Source organism: Thermobia domestica, chromosome 12 (genome assembly GCF_964235325.1).
Source record: "Thermobia domestica chromosome 12, izTheDome1.hap1.1, whole genome shotgun sequence".
In the NCBI taxonomy this organism is placed as follows: domain Eukaryota; kingdom Metazoa; phylum Arthropoda; class Insecta; order Zygentoma; family Lepismatidae; genus Thermobia; species Thermobia domestica.
Genome location: NC_137465.1, coordinates 212,419,310 through 212,431,645, shown reverse-complemented (window position 1 = coordinate 212,431,645; position 12,336 = coordinate 212,419,310). Strand labels below are relative to the sequence as shown.

The following is a 12,336-nucleotide window of genomic DNA, read 5'->3' as shown; positions in this document are numbered from 1 at the left end:
TACGAGCGCCGACTCAACCAAACTTTGGAATACGTAAGTTTAATAACCGTGGAACGTAACACTCAAAGATTTCATTTCATTTGCTTCAAAAGTAACTAACTAGTTATTAAATTCGAACTCGGAATCGCTCAATTTTATTTGAAGTAACCACTTGCAGATTGTTCCCATTTATTACGAGCGATGACGTCACAATCTTAGCAGTAAACATCAGTGATGCCAACCTGAAATAATATGAAATTCTATGTCGAGAGGCAAAAAATCCCATTTTACGTTTGAATTTCCCATGTTATAATAATTAAAAGTATGCTGTAATATTAAAAAAAAAAAAAATTTCTTTGTGTTAGTCACTTTTTACAATATCCAAATGAATAAGCCGTAAATTTCGATCTTCTCGAAAAATCCCATATATGCTGCTTTTTATCCCTTTCCGAGAAAATAAGGTCAAAAACTCCCAAGATATGGGATTTTTTCCACAGGTTGGCATCACTGGTAAACATGCTCTACTAGGGTGTCCGGTATTTCCATTTTCAATAGTTGGCAACCCTATAACTGAACTATACATTAACCAAGCTTTCATTACGAGACTAACAAGACGATAGTGAAAATGTATACGAGTACCGTTATTTCCCAGTTTGATGCAGCTGATTGCTTTTAAAAATTTATCCCGAAATAATTTGTATTACTAACTTATGTACTGTACAAGAAAAGTGTGAACCATCATCTAGAAAATTGTATTATATCTATTGTGTTTTATTTCTCTTAGTTATGACGTACACTCATGTCCAAAATGATTGTCGCATATCTATAAGTGTCTTCTTGTAAGAATATAATTTGATAATGATTTTACAGGGTACTTTTTAATACTGATACTATGTGTTTAATCGGGAAATGTATATTTGTGATAAATTTCATAGGAACAGAATTATAAACACGAAAATTAGAATGAGTAAAACAAAACATTGCAAAATCGACAAGAAAGTTTTATTTTCGTTTTACTGTTCTTATTTACTGCTCTTTTAACATGAAATTTGCCACATACATGTCTTTGCCGATTATACACATACTAACATTATAAGAAATACCGGGCGAATTCGTTATCAAATTATATTCCTACAAAAACATATTTATAGACATGCGACAATAATTTTGAACATGAGTGTACCTACTATTTGCAATAATAATAATAATAATAATAATAATAATAATAATAATAATAATAATAATAATAATAATAATAATAATAATAATAGCAATGAAACAAACATACATGTAATTCCGGTTTAATTGAACTTTGTCGATCTTGTACGGTCCGTACGGCATTCTGTGTAAGTGAAGTTAAATATGAGAAACGACTATGTATTCATTATTCCAGGAATTTCGTCTGCAGGTTGTGATTAAATTGCGGTAATTAGTACACAGAGAAATAATATAAACCAAACTTAAGAAAAGAAAAAATCAATGTCTGAGAGAGCGGACATAGTAATGAATATTCTCCAGTTGCAGTACATCTAAAGACAACAACACTTTGAGTACTTCATCACAAGCCATATCAGTGAAAACGATGGAATTGTAATTAACTGAACGTTGATTTATTACATTATTCTTTGTGAACGTTATACAAAATACCTTCCTGGAACTTAATGTAATTACTTACACCGGTAGGAGAAATACGAGCTTTTACTTAGCACAACCAATATCAATGTTCTTTTGTAGATGTTACGCTTTGACACAAAGGTATGCGTTATGGAAGCAATTCCCACAAGAAGAAAATAAGCTAGCATAGTTCGACAAGACAAAAAGAGTTACAGTAATATGAAACGTCGTGGTTTGCTTTCAAATTTGAAAACAGATTTTGAGAAAGATACAGAATCATGAAAGCCGTAAAAGGTCAAGTTGGTCCCTTATCAGTAACTTTAGGGGTAAAGACAATATGCATCCACTTTTCTTTATTACAGTCCAGTACAATAAAAAAATTAAATATATTTGACCACCATCATCCACTATTCTATCAGGTCCCTTGCCGCAAACTGATAATCATCCATCCACAATGGTCCTTGTTTCTAATCTCTTCTTTCCGTCTCTCTTTTACCTTTTACTACATATTTTATCTCTTCAATTTATTTACTTGTCACATCCCTAATAAAAAACATTTCTCTTCAAATTATTCTTTATCTACCATCTTTCAATCTTTTTAACAATCTTCAGTATTGTTCTTCTCTCCTGCAACACTTACTCTTATCTACTATCCCTCTATCACATCCATCCATCTTCTAAAATAAGCACTTAACCAATTTCTTTTCTTCTTCCAGTACCATTATTTTCTTCCCCAACATTTACTCTTACCTCTTACTATGTCTTCTATCACATCTATAATTAGACAATTTTTTCTCAGTTAATTCTCTAACCAATTTCTTTTCCTCTTTCTAACTATTTCTAGTATTCTTCTTCCCTTATCCAACACTTCCTTTTACCTTCTATGCCATTCCTAAAAACACAAATTCTTCTCAAATAATGTCCTAACTAGGTTCTTTTCTTTTTTATAAGTATCTCCAGAAGTCTTCTTCTCTTCCAACATTTACTCATATTTCCTATCACATTTCTGATAAGACAAGTTCTTCTCAATTAATTCTCTAATAGTTTCTTTTCGTCTGTTTAACTATTTTCAGTTCTTCTTACCTTCCATTAAATGTTCTTTCACATTTCTGATAAGTTCTTCTGAATTAATTCTCTAATCAGTTTTTTTATTTGTTTAACTATCTCCAGTATTCTTCTTCTCTCCTCTAACAATTCTATTATATCTTCTATCACATTTATGATAAGTTCTTCTCAATTAATTCTCTACTCTAACCACTTTCTTTTTCTCTTTTTAACAATCTCCAGTATTCTTCTTCCTTTCTGCAAAACTTACTCTTATCTTCCATTAAACTTTGTACCACATTTATGATAGGACAAATTCTTCTCAGTTAATTCTCTAACCATTTCCTTTTCCTCTTTTTAACTATCTCCAGTGTCCTTCTTCCCTTCTCCAATACTAACTCATAGTTTCACTCATATCTTCTATCAAATTTTTGTTAAGGCATTTGTTCTCAATTAATTATCTACTCTAACCTCTTTCTTTCCCTCTTTCTTTACCGTTTTTCTTTCCTCGAACATTTCCACTTGCTTCTACTATACCTTCCATCACATCCTTAATAAGACAATTTCTTCTCAAATAATGCCTTAAACACTAGCTTTTCTTCTTTTTTAACTACCTATAGTATTGTTCTATCCTTCAACATTTTCTCTTACCTTCTACCAAACATACCATCTACCGCATCTTAATAAGACAATTTTTTTTCAATCCTCTTAACACTTTCTTTTCTTCTTTCTGACACATTCCTAATAAAACGCTTCTTCTGAATAATCTAACACTCTAACCACTTTCTTTCCCCTCTTCTTGACTTCTTCAGAATTACTTTTCTTTCTTCATCATTCTTTTAGAAGACACTTTCTTTTCAAAAAATGTCGTAACCACTTCTTTTTCTTCTCTTTTTGACTATCTTCAGTAATATTGCTCTCTCCTCCCAACACTTATTACCTTCTGTTGTACCCTCTACTTAATCACTAATAATTTCTTTTGACCAGTTTTAACCAGTTTTTAAAATCTTCTTAACTATTTCCAATATTATTCTCCTCTCCTCCAACACCACGATCTCTTACTTTCTACTTTACCTTCTATTACTTCTCAAATAATGTCCTGAATACTTTCCTTTCCACTTTTGACTATCTTAAATATCGTTCTTCTTTCCTGCAAAACTATTACCTTGTATCACATCCATAATAAGACTTTCTTAAATAATGTTCTAACCATACTCTTTTCTATTTTTCACACTATTCACAGAATTGGTCTTCCTTCTCTCAAACGTTAATCTTACATTCTATTACGTTTCTAATAAGGCAATTGATTGTCCAAAATTAAGTTCTAAATATGGTGATGTAAATATATATATATATATATATATATATATATATATATATATATATATATATATATATATATATATATATATATATATATATATATATATATATTCTCTCAATTTTCTATTTTTGCATTACTGTTGTTACAAGTTTCAGTATGAAAAGTCTAGCATGTTGTATCTTGAACTATGCACATAAGTAAACAAATAAAATGTTTTAATCACTTTGTTTTCCAATTTTCAACCATCTCCTGTATAGACTTCTGAAACCCAAGGGGAAGGGGTAGTTGATTCACAAATGACACTTGCCATCCCCAAATAACGCCTCTGATACAAACCCAGTGTTACAATTGAGCAATTAGCGAGTGTCATAAGAAAACAGATCACAATTAGTTACTTACTCTCGGTGCAAATGGCGGTTTCACTTTCTTCGCTAAGACAGCGTCTAAATTTATGTCATTCACATAAGGAACTTTCTTTAGTTCTTCTAGCGTAGTTAGTCGAGCACCAGGACTAACACACAATAGCTGGAAGCAGAAAGAACAAATTGTAAATTATACACATTAACATCACTACGACAATTAAGTCAATGTTACAATATCTAGGTTATCATTGACAGACTTGAAAAAAAGGGAGGACCATCTAAATTCAAGCCGTTTATATTCAAGATGTTGATATTCACGGGTTACAATATTTGAGAGGTGATTCCTGATACCAAGATAAGACAAAAAGTATAAACCCTCCTGAATCGGAAATGCTTGCTTTCGGCGTTATAACTCGCAGAAAATTTGTCGAAAAAAGGAAAAACAGCATAATTCGAGAGCAAAATATCGGATCGAAATCGGGAAAAGAGGAAATGTCCAACTATTTTTAATTGTAGATTACATTAATGAACAGTTGGACATGGTGCAGTTGCGGCACAAGCGTCAGCCCCAAACAAAACTGGAGAATTCCTGTGGTCAAGGGCGCCCATGTTGTGGTTTCCAAGGGGGGCAAGTATAAGCGACATTTCAAATATACTTTCAAATTTTGCTGTAACTAATGTAAACATTCTATTGGGTTTTCGATGTTTTTAAGTATAATTTCCTCTTAGGGGGGCAAGAGCCCCACCTTGCTCCCCTGATGGGCGCCCTTGCCTGTGGTATTTTATCTAAAGTTCAATGAGAAAACTGAACAATAATCAAGTACAATATATTACAGAACAAAAGTGATAGTGTATCATTGAAGTTAGAGGATCATTGTTAGAATTCGATAGAAAGATATATATATATATATATATATATATATATATATATATATATATATATATATTTGATCAGCTAGACTTAGTTTCTTTATTATTTGCTCTTAATGTGTTCTTACTTACATCTTAAGCTCTGAAGAGCCGAAGTAAATAAACCCATAAGCTAGAATGTTATACTTGATCAATACACGAGTGTATACCTTCTTTTGGTCCACCCTGTATAGAACAAAGTATAGAACAAATTAGAGACCTTCTGCCAACGTTCTTGAAGGCCGTGGGTTCCATCGCAGTAGAACTTGGTGGGCCGTGAAGCGAAGAAGATATCAAGTGCATTTTGCACCTCTACTAGGGATTTGAACTGGCGTCCTCTAAGGTGATGGTCCAAGGAATGGAAAAAGTGATAATTGGACGGTGCAATGTCCGGGGAATATAGCGGATGCAATAATGTTTCCCATCCAAGGCGTAGAATGGTGTCCTAGGTCATTCTAGCCACGTGAGGCTTATCGTTGGCCTGTAACAGGAGGATACCTTTGAATTCAGAAGTGCTGACTCCAGAGTTCTGAGTTTTTCTTGAACACGCTTCAACTGCTGACAATACACAGTTGCATTGATGCTCTGACCAGCTGGTAGCAGTTCGCGATTCACGATGCCGCGTGCAGTCCACCAAACACACAGGAGGTCTTTCTGGTGTAGTACTGCTTTCGGCTGTTTTGGAACCGGTTCATTGTATGTTAACCAATGATGACGGCGCCGTGGAGCTTCGTACAGGACCCACGTCTCATCACATGTCAAAACCTTGTCCAGAAATCGCTCCTTATCAGACAAGAGAACAAAAGTACACAGGTATCTGCTCGCGTTGCCTTCTGGCCCGAAGTCAAATCATGTGGGATTCATGGACCCAACTTGTAGTGTTTCCCAAGTTGATGGAGATGCTGCCGAATGGTTTCTCCACCCACATTGAATTGTATGTCTGGACACTCTTTGCCTCAATTGCTGCTTGAAGGTCTTTATTTTGTACATGTGTAGATCTTACGGCATGTGGTGCATCTCCGAGTGTTTCATCACCAGCTTTAAACATGTTATATCACCGCTGCACTGTCCGCGTAGTTACGACTCCCTCACGAAAGGCCTGGCATATCTTCTGCCCCACTGCAGCGGCGTTTGACCCCAGTTTCAACTCGTACAGCATACACACCCTTATGACGGTCTGTGCAGGTCCCATGTTCACTGTGTCCTTACGCAAGTTCACGGTGTAACTGAACTGCCACAAATAGATAGTATGTTGGATATACCCATACCAAGGAATGACCTTCGCCTTATCTCCATTCGTATTCAACTTAAGGCGTGAGGGCCAATTAAACACAGACTTCCACAAAAAGCGACAGAACTGTCTTGATTTCCTTTATAGTATGTTGTACCCAAAAGCGAAAACGTCTCACGTGATGAGCGAATGCTCAAGGGATTCTCTAGATGACAACAGGAATTGCCACAAATTATGTGAATACAATTTCGACGAAAGTAAGCTGCATGAATAGGGGCCGCGGTGGTTCATTCAGTGGTACAGCGTTCACCTCTGGTGCTTGGGGTCCCGGGTTGGATCCCAGCCCCCGCCAAGTGAACTTTGTGGTGGACAAACACCGTGTGCGTGGGTTTTCTCGGGGTTCTCCCGTTTCCTCCCACCTTCTTCATTCCACCATTTCATTCGTTACTCATCATCACCGTCTCCTTTAGCCTAACCGTCGGACGTAAAACACAAGGATATAAGCTGCATGAAAAGATTTCATGGAAGATAATAATTAAGTGCACAAATGCCACAGAATGGATGAAACAGGAGCTGTTGTGCGTGTTGCATAACGATACAAAGGAAAGGGCATTCCAAACTACAAATTTATTCAGTTTCGTACGAAGTAGAGTAGGTGTGACAAACTCAGATGTATCCTGTACAGTATTTGTGAACTGCAGTAAATGTATAAGATATATGCGAAGATAACAGTTTACAAGCGGTGCTGAACTTGTTCGCCGTTGACTGCGTTGTAAAAATATCTTCGGTTAAGCAATTTTTGCAATGTACTATTAAATACACTTGGCGTTTCGGAAATGTATCCCCCAGCAACATTAATTTAGCCAATTCGTTCTTCGGCGTTCGTGATCGGTGTTGCATACGCAAGGCTTTTCATCTTCCCTTCAAGAAATCAAGGGATGTTAGGTTGGGTGAGAGAGGTGGCCATAACACAGGTGCTTCTCTGCCAATTCAACGATCTTGGCATGTTTCATTTGTACATTCTTGTCAAAATGTGCAGGTGCACCGTCATGTTGGAAGTACACCTGCTGTTTTATTATCAAGCGCATATGTTCTATCAGTTCTGGAAAAACATCACGTAAAAATACAAAATTGCATACCTCCAGACAGGCAGACCAGTAATAAGTAACGTCCTATCACAAAATAATCCACTATACACTCTACATATTTATACTAAAACTGTGCTGCTGATTGTGCACTAGATTTGCGTGTGGATTTTCCACATTCTGCACATGGCTATTGTGAGACTTGAACATGCCAGTGTTCGTGAATATTGTTCAACAGTCCACAGAATAACACTTTTAAAAACTGAGGTGGCGATACTTTGTCGGAGGTAGCATGGACAAAACGTTCTTGGACGGAGCAAGTTCTCAGGTAACACACAGAGAAAAGTCCGTTCTCCGGACAGCGGTATATTGTACAAATATAAGGTATCCTCTTGCTTACTATAGAAATCAGTGTGGAGCACATGTTATGCTACATAGGCACTACCCTTAGATGTTACATCATGCCGTTGCAGGATGTCTGACATCTAACAGTTTTCCGTATATCACATGCATATACTTATGATATCTTCGTCGGCTATATGTTATATACGTCCATTTGTATGTGAGATCCTGACCGCCTACATTGTTTCATACGGAAAGTACATATAGATGGAACACTTATACAGATATTATAACACCATGCGTTTTCAGTTATACGTGTGCTGTACGTTAAGTCCAAAAACTACAGGAATTACGCATGTAACCTATCTTTTTAAGTACGCCACCTACAATTTATTTTCTCAGTGTAGTTTCGGGATGGTCTCTGATCGTCGCTAGTATGTTGTCCTCAAATTCAAAAGTCCTCGTGGTGAAATTTACTTCAATTTCGCTCGGAGAGGTTGAAGAGAGCAAAAAAATATTGAACGGGTATTATTCTGCGGAGGGAAGGATATCTGTAAATTCCAAATTAAAAAAAAAAAGATCAGAATTTTTTAGTTTAATGTTCCACGAATATGTCCTTTAGACTGAAGGAGATGGGCGATTAAGGCAAGTGAATGATGAAATAAGAACCGGTGAAATGAAAATGTGGGAGAAACCAGAGTAACCCGAGAAAACTCAGAAACACGATGCTCTCCACCGCAAAATTACTTGGGCGGAGATCGAACCAGAGACCGCACACAAAAGAGGTAAGCGCTGTACTACTGAGCCACCGTTCCCCCTAGCTTTTAAACAAAATTAACAACAACAAGAACAAGAAAAAATTAGGGCTACATTCCGTACACCAAAAGAGATGAGACGAGAAAACATATTCTGAGAATCAAAACAAGATGAGAGTTCTACAAAGTTTACAAGACAAGAAAGAATACTCTGAGAATCAAAACAAGAGGATATTTCTTCAAAGTTTACAAGACAAGAAAGAATACTCTGAGAATCAAAACAAGAGGAGATTTCTTCAAAGTTTACAAGACAAGAAAGAATACTCTGAGAATCAAAAGCAGGCGAAACTTCTACAAAGTTTAAAAGACAAGAAAGTATACTCTGAGAATCAAAACAAGATGAGATTTCTACAAAGTTTACGAGGTGAGAATATATACTCTGAGAATCAAAACAAGATGAGAGTTCTACAAAGTTTACAAGACAAGAAAGAATACTCTACGAATCAAAACAAGAGGAGATTTCTTCAAAGTTTACAAAACAAGAAAGAATACTCTGAAAATCAAAAGCAGGCGAAACTTCTACAAAGTTTACAAGACAAGAAAGTATACTCTGAGAATCAAAACCAAGATGAGATTTCTACAAAGTTTACGAGGTGAGAATATATGCTCTGAGAATCAAAACAAGAGGAGATTTCTACAAAGTTTACAAGACAAGAAAGAATATTCTGAGAATCAAAACCAGGCGAAACTTCTACAAAGTTTGCGAGATGAGAATATATGCTCTGAGAATCAAAACAAGACGAAATTTCTACAAAATTTACAAGAGGAGAAAGAATACTCTGCGAATCAAAACAAGACGAGATTCTTACAAAGTATACGAGACAAGAAAGAATACTGAGAGAATCAAAACAAGACAAGATTTCTACAAAGTTTACGGGACGAAAATAAATACTCTGAGAATCAAAACAAGACGAGATTTCTACAAAGTTTAAGAGACGAGAAAGAATACTCCGAGGATCAAAACAAGACGAGATTTCTACAAACTTTACGAGACAAGACACAATTATTTTTCGTCTCGTAGGAAAGCACACGACACAATTTCGAGATAGTATCAACTTTTAGTCTCTTGTAATTCTTTGTCTGCGGTGGAAGAATGGCATTCTAGTAGCATGGACTACAAACAAAAATATCACATAGTAACTTCTTTAATTTTGTTTAATAAATAATTTGTAACAAGAACATTTCTGTTTGGTCTATTGATAAGTCTCTGTGAAATTATATTTGGTCTAGGAATTAATTCATGCGGGTGGACAAGAGATGGCGCAACGAACGGAGCGTCCCACAGTTCCGTGTATCCACACATGTGTTGCAAACCCCTGTCATCGCGTATCGTTCGTAGTATAGGGCAGTGGATTAAAGCGTCAACAACACCAGTTTGTAGTTAAGTGAACATGGCGCCATTTGTGCCTGATAAAGTGTTTTTGCGGGGTGTCCTGCTGCATTACTTTAACATGCAGAAAAGTGCGACTGAAAGTCATCGTATTTTGGTGGAAGTGTATGGTGACCATGCTCTAGCTGAGCGAACGTGTCAGAAGTGGTTTGCACGGTTTAGAAGTGGTGATTTCGGCTTGGCAGACCAAGAGCGAGCTGGACAGCCAAAAAAATTTTAAGACGAAGAATTGACAGCATTGCTCGAGCAGGATTCGTGTCAAACGCAGGAACAACTTGCAGCAGCATTAGGCGTTGATCAAACAACAGTCTCCAAACGCTTGAAAGCCATGGGAATGATTCAAAAGATGTCACATTGGGTTCCACATGAATTGAAAGACAGAGACGTTGAAAGACGAAAAACCATTTGCGAATTGCTGCTTCAACGACAGAGCAGAAAGGGGTTTCTGCATCGAATTATTACGGGTGATGAGAAGTGGATCCATTACGAGAACCCTAAACGAAAAAAGGCCTGGGTGAAACCAGGTGAACCAGGTCCATCACAACCAAAACGAGATATTCACTGTGCAAAGGTTATGCTGTGCATATGGTGGGATATGAAAGGTGTGGTGTACTATGAGCTGCTGCAACCGGGTGAAACTATGAATGGAGAACGTTATCGACGACAATTAATGCGTTTGAAGCAAGCTCTGGCCAGAACACGACCAGAATGGGAGAACAGACATGATAAACTTATTGTTCAACATGATAACGCTCGCCCACATGTCGCAAAACCGGTCAAAACCTATTTAGAAAATGTCGGATGGGAAGTTTTACCCCACCCGCCGTATTCACCAGACGTTGCTCCTTCGGACTACTACTTGTTCGATTGCATGAACAACGATTTGATTGGACAGCGGTTTACTTCTTCAGAAGATATCGAAACATGGGTCTCTGACTGGATCGCTTCCAAGGATGAGGACTTCTTTCGCCACGGAATCCGTACATTGCCTAACAGATGGGCGAAAGTGGTGGCTAGCGATGGACAATATTTTTCTTAAGGTATTTATGTATTTTGTGTTTGTACTACAGCTTCAATGTGTGCGTACCAACCGCACGAATTAATTCCTAGACCAAATAGAAAAACTTTTAAAAGAGCTCAAAACGTACGATTAACTTTAGTATACAAGTCCAGAGATAAACATCTCAAGGGTTAACTAGACAGAAATGATGGATTTAAAAATCCACGGCAAATAATATTAAAAGTGACAGCGAATAAAGTTTCGTACGGAAATTTTCTTCCAAGCAACCTATCGCAAGTTTTTTCTACTTCTTTCTTATATAGAGATGAAAGGAAAATAAAAATGTATCGCACCATTAATCTTTCAGAAAAATCCACGAGGTGACAGCTAGATAACGTAACCCTACCTACACGCAATGTTGCCAATTTAGTCATTTTGTGGATAAATCTTTTTGGTGAATATTTTAGTCATTTTGCGGTTAAATCTGGTCATTTTCACATGCTGATTATCCAGTATAAATATAATTTAGCTATTAGTTACAATTCTGACCAATCCTGTACATATTATTGTCAAATATCTGTGCTGGGCAAGTCAATCGGCGGAGACTGAATTGCGATCGTCAATTCGTTTTGCAGCAGTCACCACCAGGCGGCAGCACAAATGATCAGTGTGTTCTTGAAGTCAAACCAGAACTCTATTTGTCTCGTGTTCTATCCTTCGCTGAGTAGAAAAACCTACTAGAAACAAGTGCTCATTAAGGACCACGTGGACATTGAGATAGTGAAACCTAGGGAACCCACCATCATTGAGAACCCACGGAAGTAGGCTAACCTTTAAGCAACAAGAACTTCAGGACAGAACTGGCCATTTACTGCATTGGAGTTTAATGTCCCTTTCAGCACCCTAGCTATATGATCCAGAATTAAAGCTGGGTCTCCAGTACATTCTTCCTAATATTATTTTCCTTTATATATTATGTTTAACGGCAAATTGAAACATTTTGCCTCCCAATAGCTGACTTCAACACGTACCGGTAGTTAACTTGGAAACAAAGTTTGAAGGTGTTTGTGGCTAGGACTGTTTAGTGTTCTGCTAGATGAATAGTGTAATTTTAGTGTCCTGCTAGACCAATAGTGTAATGTTAGTGTCCTGCTAAACCAATAGTGTAATTTTAGTGTTCTGTGAGATGAATAGTGTAGTTTTAGTGTTCTGCTAGATGAATATTGTAATTGTAGTATTCT

The 12,336-nt window shown here is 36.7% G+C and overlaps 1 protein-coding gene across 1 annotated transcript in view; it reads right to left on the bottom strand.

The window, feature by feature from the left end:
• The window catches only part of LOC145667027 (serine/threonine-protein kinase 32B), a 736,066-nt gene that overhangs the window by 41,742 nt on the left and 681,988 nt on the right, over nucleotides 1–12,336 (bottom strand). Inside the window, exon 8 of the mRNA XM_081734719.1 lies at nucleotides 4,361–4,486. Coding sequence (XP_081590845.1) covers nucleotides 4,361–4,486 — 126 coding nt within the window. The remainder of the gene's footprint in view (nucleotides 1–4,360; nucleotides 4,487–12,336) is intronic.